Source organism: Triturus cristatus, chromosome 10 (assembly GCF_964204655.1).
Source record: "Triturus cristatus chromosome 10, aTriCri1.1, whole genome shotgun sequence".
Taxonomy (NCBI): domain Eukaryota; kingdom Metazoa; phylum Chordata; class Amphibia; order Caudata; family Salamandridae; genus Triturus; species Triturus cristatus.
Genome location: NC_140593.1, coordinates 1,089,139,021 through 1,089,152,256, shown reverse-complemented (window position 1 = coordinate 1,089,152,256; position 13,236 = coordinate 1,089,139,021). Strand labels below are relative to the sequence as shown.

Below are 13,236 nucleotides of genomic sequence, written 5' to 3'. Positions count from 1 at the left end.
GACATATGTACTAATAGGTCGATTCGCGAAAAAAAGAATCTTTGCAAGTTGCAGATTGCCTTCGCTTTCAATTTGTGACTCTCTACAATTGGTCAAAATCACGTTGATGGCGATTAGTGAGGGTCAGCACACCACCACCATTCCTGTGATTGTTTTTTTAAAATTAAACCTTTTTTTAAAGTTTTTTTTAAGTGTCAGTGAGGGTTGGCGGTGATCCCTTGTACCACTCACTACTCCCTCTGAAACTTATACCAAAATATACTAAGTTTTCAATAGTTTGCTACTGGAATCACAGTCACAAACCATTGATTCATCAGGTTATGAATCGCAAATAGGAAAAAACACCCACTATATGCTCTTTCCAAATTGTGATTTGGAATCCATTTCTTATCCCATTTAACAATTCAGAAAGACTTTTCTGAACCAGTAAATGGGTTTAGTAAATCCAAAAATGCTTATTCGTGATTGCAAACCCTCTAATTTAGCAACGAGGGAATGTTAGCGACTGTTAAAAATGTTTGTACATCAGGCTTCTAATTCCCCACCAAAAAGCGCCAGGATTGTAGTTGATGACTCCAAACTTCTAGCTGCTAGTTTTGGGACAAGGAACATAGAAAGTTCTGCCACCCGGAGATCTCAGCATAGAAAATATAGGAACATCAGAGGTGGAGATGGCTGGCCAAAGGTTTGTGAACTACATATGGCCTTTACAAACTCCAAAAAGCTTTTGGTGAATCAAGTCTTAAGTACAGTGCAAGGGAGTGTAATTGGGGAAGGACTGTAACTTTGGGGACTAGTCATGTTCTACAATGAAATGAACATAAACATATTTCTTGAGGGAGGAATAGGTGGGGAACCTATAGGGATTAAGAAGATCTTTACCAACCAGGAAGACAATGAGCCCTAACTTGCACTGACTGTTTTATACACTCCCTTAGTACTGGGAACAGCTTCTACTTATACCAGCTGATTCCCTGAACCAGTAGTGGTTATTTTAGTAAGTGTGTACTGTAATTCTGCCATCTGACCTTTTGCATACAGTATTATGTTGTGCTTGTGGAAGTATATTACTTTGGGCCTGGTTTAGAATTTGTCGAAGTACCCTCTCCACCAAGCCGAAGTTCCACCCACCCCCCTTAGAGTTAGGTGTAACTTCATTATGTCAGTGTTGGAGACTACTCTGTCTCTGCCGCTGACATACACCTCTGACAGAGTAAGGGCTATTGGAGGTATGGCCATTTGACTGCTTACCTGAATTAGATTGGCTGGTCAAATGGTCAGTTTTCACTGTCCGTCACTGCAGAGACATCTCCCATGGTGTGAAGGGGCATTACTTTTTTGTTCAAAAACCAATTCCTACTTTGGGAAGTTGCATTTGAAAATTAAAAGAATATTCCTGCCAAAGTAAGCGATGTTCCCTGGGACAGTTCTCGATTCGGAGGACGGGTCTTCGAATTCCTAATCAGCCCCTTTATCTCTTATGAAAAACCACTCACTGGCCAAATACTTATTAATAGCTTTTATGTGTCTCATTAGGTTCTGTATTTCCAGCCCATACTACCTGCTTGAGAAAGCCTTGGACCTCTGCCACCCTGGGGATCAAGTGCTGAAGAATTGTACTTGATGCTCAATTTTGGGCCCAACTGTAAGGTAAAGCCCCAGGACACCAGTGGTAAACATTGGAGTGCAATGACCAATGGTTGCCATGAGACTCCGGAAAAAAGATTACCCAATTACAGTGCAGGAGAAGATACATATTAATGTAAGAAATAGGAGCAACACATCTTATGGTGAAACTTACATGTTCTGAGCATACAGGTAAAAAGGTCCCGGTCCTGCATCTTCACCTTTAACCCATGTGCAATCCATTCTGTATATGTAGTTCACATGGCAGTCAATTGTACCAAACCGAGTTGCTGAAAAGAAAAGACAATTTTGTTTACACGTGTGAACACTTTAACAGCTTCAGTAGTGCTCCTGGACAGATAATGTAAATTAGAACATTGGAATGTTGAGAGCTCCATTGTAGGCAACAAGGGCCGTTACTGACTAATATAGACCTTTGGCTCCAACATTTATGTGCTTCTTCTGTCTGTACATCGCTATTTAATTCAGTACATTTTATCCTCAGTGACACTATAAAACCAAAGTGGGGAAGGAGAGGAATTCTTTAATGCCGTCCAGCACACACCCTACCTGGAGAACAATTCACAGATACACATAGTGAGCTGTTCCGCCACGCCATTGTATTTAAAATCGAAATGGTGGAGTCAGTTTTATCAATTGGTCCTGGAAGGTCTTGTTTTTGGGATGCAATTGCCCTCACCCTCCAGGGTGGATTGCTTCATCATAGGGCTTTTGCTTCTTTGCTGAGCGGGCACTTCAATACCCAGTTGGCCCCAAAGGCAGGGTGCTTCAGCAGAGACCTTTTTATTCAACCCATGCCTGGTATTTGCATCGGCACAGGTAGGTTTCCTTCAATATGAGTTGAGGGGGAATTGGTAGATTGGGTGGTGGTATGGTTAAAATTGGTAACAGGCAATCCCTATTTCATAGGCATTATTCCTGGTGGATGTCCGTGCCAAGGTTAAAAACAGAAGGTGAACCAAATGGCCATAGTAATAAGCCAGTGATTTCACTTAGTCATCAACATGTTTCATGCCCTAGTCGCCTAGTAGGTCAGAGGCATTTCTTCAGGACCAGAGTAAAGTAAACCCTTATTTACTAGGTTAAGATTTTTTTACCAATCCTATTTGTAAAGTGCCACTAAATTGTGCCTTAGGTTACAAAACATATGTGATAAACAAAAATAAATGTTGCATCTTAAATAAATTTCATTGAGCCTCATGACCTGTAAGAAAAGAGGACAAAGGCAACATTTAAAAATATCAGCCTAGGATGAACTGTCTTAAAATATTGTAGACATAAACCGCCTTTTTCTTATGTGACACAAGATGCACTGGCATGCGGTATATGTAATCACAGCAATATGTGCTGAATGGACAGCTGCAATGGCTGTAAATAAGCGTGCAAATTTAATACATTCCAACATAATCAGACACATAATATAGGGTAACTTGGAGCTGCTAACACTCAAACCAACTGCATGTTGAATAATTAAAAAGAGACATTAAAATGGTACCCTAGTGATGAAGTCCCGCTTCGGATTGACTAATCCGTGAGGAACAAGCCAATTAAGATTTACTTGGGTGAGATGGCAATGGAGTGAGAATCCCAAAGTCCCTGAGAGTACTATGTTCTCAGGGACCAGGACTTTGGAGGCACACACCCAACCACAATGCTCCCGGTCCCAGAAGTGATGCTTGGCATTTAGTGTGTGTTGTGAGTGACCGGCTATGATATCAAAACGTCCTGCGGCCGCTCACTCAGAATCTTGGAATGGTCCTTGCGACTTGGGAATCGTTATATCCCCTATTCATTTATAGACAAGAGCTAGTTTTTTTGTTCAAGGATAGCAACATTTTTAAAAAGAAAGGTTTTTAAAAAAAATAAAAAGGTTTTCCTCTGCTTGACTCTCAATAGAGGAGGCTTTCTTCTTTTTCAATGTGTTACCTTATTTAAAAATGAAGGAAAGGCAGTGGAATACCCTCTGTTATCCCAGTTGTCAACATTCAGCCACTTAATCCCTAATAATATTCACAACATTATATCTAGTAATTGGGTGCTGATTGGTGATATAGTGTTATAGTGTATGTCCAGGGATGGAAAATTCATGGTAGGTTTAATACTTCAATTAAATCCCTTTATATATAAGGGAAATAGTACCCCCTCTAGAAAAATCTGGTGGTACTTAGTTGTGATAACATAGTATTGTGTGGATTCACCTACTATAAAGTTACCAAAGTGGTTTCATATAAGAACCAAGAAGTGGGTGTAATGATGTGGTCTGGAAATTGTACATATCATACAAAAGAAGTTTAATAATTGGGCTGTGACCGTAATGTTTTGATGCTAGAGTCAAATAGATCTTGTCATTCAACCCCATTGTGCCAGTATGGAGGTTAAAGATCCATCAGTTTTTTCTTAATCAGAAGTCTCTCTTGGATGTCTGGGTCATCCTGCAGTTTCTCAAGGATCAATCAGAACATGTAGTTGGGAGTATGATTGTGTTAGCGGTAATGGTTAGTTAGTTGTGTTATCGAATGACTACATCTAATCGTGCTCCTGTGTTTGTTGATTCTTACTTTCACTAACCTTGTTGTCATTGCTATATATTGTAGATTACAGGTGCATTGGATTAGATATACACAGCTCTTTAAGCTACAATTGGTATAGCCACGAAGTTGCCATTCTTGAGTGACTCAAGGTCAATTTCTTTCAGTTTTTTAAGGTGTCTGATATAACAGTCTCCAAAAGGGAAGAGTCCAGTCACCTTTGGGATGCCCCAAAGTGTCTCTCAGATTGCTTGATCTCTTGAGCGTCAATAAAGGTTTTGATTAGTGCATTTTTCCCATAGTGAGGCAATTCCATTTTTTTTAATAATCTTCTTGACCTAATTTGAAAAGGGAGTGGTCACGCGTCATTTGTTATGAGGAGGTTTTTATCAGTCTCTGTTTGACAACCTACCCACTTTCTGACAGAATATTATTTTCTTAATCTCTCCCCAGTTCATGTAAGTATGTTGCCAACAACCATACTGTCCTCCCACAAAATGCAACTCATTACAAAATCATTAAAGGTAAAATGGAAGTGAAATTTGCCACACTTACATCAGTAACCCGTAGCAAGCTTAAGATATTTGTTTAGAAGCCTCCACAAACAATTCCACAAATCAATTTCACTTCTGGTCCTGACAACAAGTTTTGGGACAACATTTGTTTGTAGTTTAGCAGTCGAGATGTCTTGGTATAACTGGTAAGTATTGTCCAGGAAAGTGATATCTCCACAACCTTCCCCTCTATCAGAATCTCTTCCTTTGCTGTAAAATAATGGAACTCAGCCAAAACATCCCTGGGTCTTTAGTCAGACCCACTCTATTAAACCGATCAAGCCTCCCCCTTCTTGCTTTTCACTTTGAAGAGAGAAGAACCACACGCTCTCCTGTCTGGCTGTGCTCCATCCAGCAGGTCACAGATCTGAATATTCTTTCAAAGAGTAATTCCCCAATTCCTTTCATCATACGTAAGTCTATGCAGACTTGCTCAGCACTGCCTCAAAATTCAAAGAAAAGCATTCTCAATTGCAGTTCTGTGGTTCATCTTACCTCTAAGTCTACAAGCCTGTTGTCCAGTGAGTCAACATCGTTTCTCGAACCTTCCAACTTGGGGCTCAGGTCTTCTCTAAGCTCTTGCAGACACCTTGTCAGATCACTCGGGAGATCCGCTCTCTTGTCTTTTCTATAGTAGGCTAGGCCTTCCATCAGCTCAGACATATAGTTAGTGCCAAATTTGTTGTTTGAGAGTCTGAACACATTATTGCTGTTAGCTGTTAGAGCTCCCATACTGGAATCAACTGGTGGGACAGTAGACGCAAAGAAGCCCAGCAATTCAATTTGAACCTGTGACCTCAGCTGCTTTTGAGTTATCTCAGTGTTCCAATGTCACCCAGCTGTATCTTGCCCGTCAAAGCTGATGCCATCTTAGAATTGTGTTGCTGCAGGAGACGGCTGCTTCCTTACCATCTCTTCAAAAGGCAATTGCACATCGCAAGCTACATCTGATGCCTTCAAATTCTTATTTTAATGGTGCTTGAGCAGAGCAGCAGAGCAGCACGAGAACGCATCTCTTCAGCTTGGAGCCATTCCCTGCTGCCTCAGGCTGCAAATGTAATCAAAACTGCTCCTTCTCCAAGGCATTTGTTTACTGGGCTCACGGTATAATAACTCCACCTAACCTGGCTCATTGCCTCTAAACATTACCTCACTACCCCACTAAGTACTGCTAATTAGCAACTTCAATCTGTGTGTCAACAAGAAGGAAATAAACAACATACAGACTGTAATACCTGTGCTCTATGTAATATACCTTTCCACTCATAGGGGCCAATTAAGATGTTGTCAGGAAGGGCTCCGGATGGAATTCAGTACTGTCGAATCCGATTCAGAACCCTTGTTTCTTACCGAATTGTACAGTTCTTCCAACAACCGATTAGGATGCCCGGAAACCATTTGAGCAGTCCGAATTGGTTTCGAAAGGCATCCGGACAGCCCGAGTCTTTCGTAGTCGATTTGTACAGCTCTATGGACACGGTTTCCGGACAAGTGATTATGATGACCAATTCTGACAGCCGTTGCGATTCGGTTTTCCTGAAACAGCTTTCAGAATCGGTCTTTGCCGATGTTGCAGACCTCCCTTCACCCGGAGGCGTCCAAATGTGGCCCACGGGGGTATCCAAGGGAGCCTCTTCCCAACCATGCACAATGTGGGAGGCACCATGCGGTGCCCTCCACGGGGTGCAAGATGTTCCCCAACCACCCCTTTTTTCAATGGAAGCCTGTGTTCTTGTTCTGAACACAGGCTTCCATTGAAATCAATGCGAGTCCGACCGAACAATGCTGGGAGGCATCATAATTGGTCATCCAGACTCACAGGACCTGATAAGTTTGGAAACTATTCCGTAACCGATTCATTCAAGACAGTTTCCAAACGACATCGAAATCAGGCCCCTAGTTTGGATCCCATGCCAGTCTTTACTTGACCTTTGACCTTAACTTGGAGATTTTTAACATGGAGTATTTTTATATCCCATCTCGGTTCCAGATTAAGAACCCACCATACACTACTCCCCACAGCTCGGTAAGGAAATCAACTCTGCCTTCAATTAGCAGTATGTTTAGTTCAAAGGCCAGACTGTCCTGACAACAAGCCAAAAGAAGAGACAGAAACCTGAAATCAGAGAGCAATGAAACAAGAAAGAACGGTCACTACTCCACCTAGATGAACAAGATGTGAAACCAACCTGGAAACTCTTAGAAGGTTTTCTGTTGAATATCCGAGCCAGAATTAAACCTTGCACCAACAACGCTGAGAAGTCCAGTTGAATCTCAATTATGAAGAAATAGCTAACATCTGGATGGCCATGTCTGACAGTCGAAAACCTCGCTCTCACAATCCTCACTTTGATTAATTCTGCATTCAAGTACTGACTCCTGAGGATAAATTACACCTCACATCTGCCAACAGAGCACTGCTTAGTTTCATGCCTAGATTGTTACATCCTCACATGCTCCCCAGGAATCACTGAGTTGGATAATGCCTTCTTCAAATAAGGCTCAGTTAGTTATTCATTCAAACATCCCAAAGTATCCCTGTCTTGAAGCAATGAAACACAAACTCTATGCACACATTCAAACACCATCCTACTGCTATACCCGAGCAGAACTCTGCAATGTAGGGTCAGAAAACAGCAGCTGCAGTATGTGGAATCTTAATACCTTCTCCATGATTGTCAGTTGCACTTCAGGTGTGAGGGAGAAATGGATTCTCCACTGAGCACCATTTCAGAAGAACTGAGTTACAGATCAGGTCTGTGGTATGCAGATCTGGTTCGTGTTTGGAAGGGTAGAGTAAAATACAATACATGATACTGCTGACAAGAATGGTGATGTTGCATGGACAAACATAGGACTGTCACCATTAGGCCATATAGGCAATTACACTTATTCAATAGGTGAATAACATCAAGAGATGCATGTGACCAAGGGATCTGGAGAGGGAATGTGGAGTTAGGCAATGATGCAGGTCTCTGGGCAGCACAGATTGAACTGGAAATGGACATTGTGGTCCTATTGAGAAAGTTACATTTACAAGTGAGAATGTACTCGTGTGTAACTCTACTCCTACACCTCGGACTAAATCTACACTTTGATGGCATTCACTACTACTGAGTGTAGATTTGCACCTAAGTGTAGACTTACATGTCTCCACCCATCAGTTCAGGTGGCGGAGATATATAAGACTGAATGTACGAGTGTAAGTTACTACTGGTATCTTTTCACATGTAGGTGGGGAGCCATTGCAAACTATAGGGAATCTTTTCAAAGTTTATTATTCATAAACATTATTTTAAATTGTAATAAAAATAGAAATGAATAATACTTTTATACTATATATTACTGCTATATTTATACTAATAAAATAAAATGTTACAGCACATTAACTCATTGAATCAAATGTATTTAAAATAATGAATTAATTTAAATATTAATGTTTAATTTATAAATAATAGTTCTTGGAGAATAACTTAAAGTAAAATACCAACCACTTAAATTTTCAGTTTTATTTAGTATGCATTACTTTTTGTTATGTGTTGAATGAAGTAACTTTTTTAACAAAAATTGAATTAAATTGTATTATTAAATTATATTTAATATTAGATTTTATTGGGATTGTGATCAGGAGATTCAACGTGCTCACGGGTTCCCTTTTCAGCAGAAAACACCTACTTTTCAGGAAAGGGCAATCCAAAAGCAATACTTAGGTGGCATATTAACAAGGAACAGGGAAAATTAACGCTAAGGGCGCTTAGCGTTAATTTTTTTAACGCCTGCTATCGCTGGATAATATTGCCTGGTTATCGCGTTATTAACAATGCTAACCACCTAGACGATAAAAAATCCAGCGATAGCGGCATTTTGGGAGGTTATCGCTGGTAATGCAGCGATAAACCTACAAGGATAGGGATATCCTTGTTGATAGCCCATGGTGGATTTAGCCATGTAATCCACCTCCCATTGGATTACATGGCTAAGTCTGAAAATTAGCAGACGTAAAAAAGCAGCGTTAACCGTGGTTAGCGCTGCTTTTCTTGTCTCTAACAGGGTTAGCGTGAAGCTTGATAATAGGAGAAATGTCGCTTAGCGACATTTCTCCTATTATTTTGCTCTGGAACGCCCACTTTGCATCTCATTAAAGATGCAAAGGGAAGCTAGTGAAAAAGGGTGCTAACATGCGATTTTGAATGTTATCACCCTGTTGCTGATAGGGCGATATTTTTATCTCCGCTTCTTTGGCTTTTAAAGCCAAAAAAGCGGAGATAAAGTCCTTGTTAATATGCCCCTTATATATGTGGGAAAATTCCTGTTGCGCCAGACAATTTCGAACATGGCTCGCCTAGATCGGCCGCGCTCCTTTGAAGGCTCCACATTTTTTGTCAGACCAAATACTTTCCATTCCACATTAGAGCGCCGCTGGCGTCTACTTCAGTTACTACAGCTACTCCAAGCCAAGGGAGCTCAGGCCTTTTTAATGAACCTGGCTAAGTTGAAAGTGGTTTGGCGTGATAAATTAAGGCTAAAGAATTCTTGCAAACTATAGGTTAAAGGTGTATAAGTCCGGCCATAATGTATGAGGATACTTTATAGTTCTTGGTTGTTCCTTCTCTCATGGTGATAATCGGCGTGGGGGTTTTCTTTGGCTGTGTTAAGGGGCGCTGAGATTCTAAAGTCAAGAAGGCCTGGGCATTCGGGGGGACAACATTCCATCATAGGACCTTGGTGGTCCAAAATGTTTTTTGAGGTGGTTGGGGTGGGAGTTGGGGGAGTTGTGGGGGATCAGGGGAGGGTCAGAGGGGGTCGGGATGTGGATGTGGGGGGTGAGTATTGGGGGTTCAAAAAGTCACAGTATGTTTGTCAAATGTCACAGTAGTCAAGAAGGCCTGGGCATTCGGGGGGACAACATTCCATCATAGGACCTTGGTGGTCCAATTTTTTTCTTGAGATGGTTGGGGTGGAAAGAGGGTGGTGGGAGTTGGGGGAGTTGTAGGGGACCGGGGGGGTCAAAGGGGGTCGGGATGTGGATGTGGGGGGTGAGTCTGGGGGGTTTAAAAAGTCACAATGTGTTTGTCAAATGTCACAGTAGTCATGTATGGAGTGGGTGGTAAGCCTCATGATAAATGATTTCGCAGTTCGTCATAAGTTTATTAGCAGCAGCAGCAGGAAATGATGGTTATTTGATTCTGTAATGTATAGCAGGAGGTAAAGTTCGGATCTGTTCTATTAATATCTGTGGCCTCAATGATAGAAATAAGAAGGGTAGGGTTGCAAGGGGCCTAGGGTATATGAAGGTTGACATTGTGTGTCTGCAAGAGACTCCTATATCCTAGGATAAACAGGGTGGCTGAAAGATTTGGGTTTGTCAGTATTGGCATGTACTCATCAATGGTCAACCTCGAGGGGTTGCAATTTTAGCCAACAAATCGATCTGCCCCGCAAATGAGTCAAAGAGGGTAAACTTGGCCGGTGGGCCATTTTGGAATGTGCGGTGGGTGCAGGGGGTGCCCGGTTTACAATTTGCTCTATCTATCGCTCCAACTTTGATGAGGCTGTGGTGTTGGATTTTCAGAATACCGAGCTGACTCTGTGGTCTGGCCCCCTAATTCTCTGTGGGGATTTAAATATTCATGTAGACATACACGAAAATCCTAAGGGGAATCAACCTTATAGAGGAAAGAAGCCGGGTGTCTATAAGGCACTTCAACGCCTGGTGTGGACCATGGTTTGTTGGATGTATAGGCTAAATGAAAGGCACCTGAACCAGGATTTATGTTTTATTCTATCCCGCATAACAAATTGATACAGCTGGATTCTTTTCTTATTTCAACAACCATGAAGGGACAGGTAGGGATCAAGAGTCACCCAAGGGTAATGTCGGACCATAATCCCCTTGTGTTAGATCTTGCAGTCACAGGTATTATTAGAGAACAATTGTCTTGGACGTTTGTGAGGAAGCTCTTGCTAGATCAGGTATGTAGAGATCATATGTCTGAATGGATCTTGGAATTCTTTGAGATGTACTGAGGGACGGCATTGGCCAGTTCTGTTTGGAATGCCTTTAAGGCCGGGGCCAGAGGGGAAACCCGGAGTTTCTCTCTTCATCAGCAAAAGATAAAGCAAGCTGGTCTTTGTAGATGGCATGAGAAGCTGATAGTGGCAGAAGTGGGACTATGGGTAAAGTGTCCAGGGGGGTAGATGCTCAGGAGAGTCAGCAGAGAATAGCGATTTTGAAAGCTAAAATCATTCAGAATTCTGGTGCCGATGTTGCTGCGAAATTCCAACAATATAAGTCCATATCTTGTGAGTTGGGAGAAAACACGGGCTGGCTATTAGCCAAACACATTCGACAGAAAGAAGTGAAAAAACAGATTGTGGCGATTAAAGATCAGTCAGGGCAAGTGTTTGAGTCCATTCCAGATATTCTAAGGGTGTTTAGGGATTTTTTATTAACAACTGTATACTCAACAAATAGCTCCCTTGGCTGATGGGTATGGCAATTATCTCAGGGATTTGGTCACGGCTAAGGTCACAAGGGAAGAAGATGTGATGTTCGCAGCCTCAATAACTGTGAAAGAAATAGAAGAAGCGGGCTAGTCTCTAGCTGCGGGAAAGGCCTCTGGTCCAAATAATATGCCTCTGGAATTTTGTTGACTTTTTTTCAGGTGGTACAACAGGGCTCTTGGCAAATTAATAATATTATAATCTTTAAAAAGGAAGGGAAGCCAGAAATGTTGCCGGGATCTTATAGGCCTATTTCCCTTTTCAAATGTGACGGTAAAATCTATAAAAAAATACATGCTAGTCGATTAGGGAAAGTTGTTGTCCTGTTAGTGTCATCTCGCAGCATCCCAGGGAGAAGCACGACAGATCATGTTCATCAGGTAATTATGATGTTAGATTGGGCTTAAGCTACGAGCTCACCATTGGGGGTGATGTTACTGGACGGCGAAAGGCATTTGACCGGGTCTCGTGGCAGTTTCTCTGGTCAAGCTTACAGTGGAAAGGGTTTGGTGACAACTCTATCTGGGCAGATTGCTGTATTGTACACCCAGGGCCATTATTCTAATAATCGGACAAGATTCTGAGGCAATCCATATTACAAGGGGCACCAGACAAGGATGCCCATGCTCCCCACTATTATTTGCTTTATCAATTGACCCATTCTTAGAAACATTGGTAGGGAAGACCAATATTGATCCGGTGGTGCTTAATACAGTGGCGTACAGGGCCCTTGCATATTCTGAAGATATAGTGGTGGTTACCACAGACCTAGCTTGGGCACTTCCTGAAATCGGAGCCCTGGCTAGGCAGTTTGGGTCATGGTCCGGATATAAACTGAATGAAAATAAGACACACATTCTATGCACAGAAGGACTGCAATTTAGGGATCTGTGGGTAGTCTCTCAAGCTGATTATTTGGGGGGTCAAAATTACAACCGCCATTGATGAGATTGTTGGTCTGAATGTGGCCCTGATCTTAGATAATACTAGAAGGGAGTTGGAAATATGACCATTTTACCCAAAGTACTGTATGTTTTGAGAACAATCCCTCTAGAAATTAGTTTATTTTGGTTGTCCAGTTTTGAAAGGACCTGTTTTAGATTTTTGTGGGGCTATCGCAAATCCAGGAGGGCAGCTAAGTGGATGATTTTACCAAGAGAATGTGGTGGGTGGGCAATCCACAGCTTCAGTTTGTATTATTGGGCATGTATGCGCCAATATATAGGAATCCTGGTTTCGGATAGCCCGGGAAAATGAACGCAGTGGAGAAGCCAACTATTTACAAGCTAGTCTTGGGGAGTGAGGCCAGAGGGTGTCTGGTTAAGATCTTAGATCCTAGCTACTATAAGAAGACAAGCTTTAAAAATTTTAAAGCAGCATATAGGGTTTGAATACAGGTGAGACTGAAATTTGGCATCCCTAAATTGACTTTTTATACACCTATTACGGCATCCAACAATTCTTCCTCCAATATTTGAAGATCATGTAACATTCAGGTGGGCGCATAGGGTGGGTAAAATCCCTGGGGGATATGAATATTGATGGACAGTTCTGCTTCTTTTTAGAATTGCAAGAGTTATGTGAATTGGTAAGGGGAGATTTTTTTAAATACCTACAATTGGGGGAATTTCTTGCCAAGAACATGAAATACCCAGAATCAGTTATGAAGTTACCATTAGTGGAGGCAATGAAAAACTGTTCCCGGATTGATAAGATTTATGAAATACTAATCCAGGGATGTCCCGATGATATTGGGGTGCAAAACTCGAAATGGGAATCCAGATTAGGATCCGATGGGTCTTTTATGGAGGAATCATTGCAATTGGCAAATATGGTCCTCTTAACAGGTAGTTTGAGGAGCCAACCTTTTATGTCAATCTACAATCTATATCATACACCTGTAAAAGTGGCGAAATGGGGTGGTAGGTTTGGGGGTAAATGTAACAGATGTGGTTTATAGTCGGCAGGCAGCCTGCATGTTTTTCTCCTGCCCCAGTCTGGTT

The 13,236-nt window shown here is 41.7% G+C and overlaps 1 protein-coding gene across 1 annotated transcript in view; it reads right to left on the bottom strand.

The window, feature by feature from the left end:
* Positions 1-13,236, bottom strand: part of LOC146796614 (interleukin-9 receptor-like) — a 113,300-nt gene that overhangs the window by 47,751 nt on the left and 52,313 nt on the right. Inside the window, exon 3 of the mRNA XM_085630219.1 lies at positions 1,802-1,916. Within this exon, the coding sequence (XP_085486345.1) occupies positions 1,802-1,916 (115 nt within the window). The remainder of the gene's footprint in view (positions 1-1,801; positions 1,917-13,236) is intronic.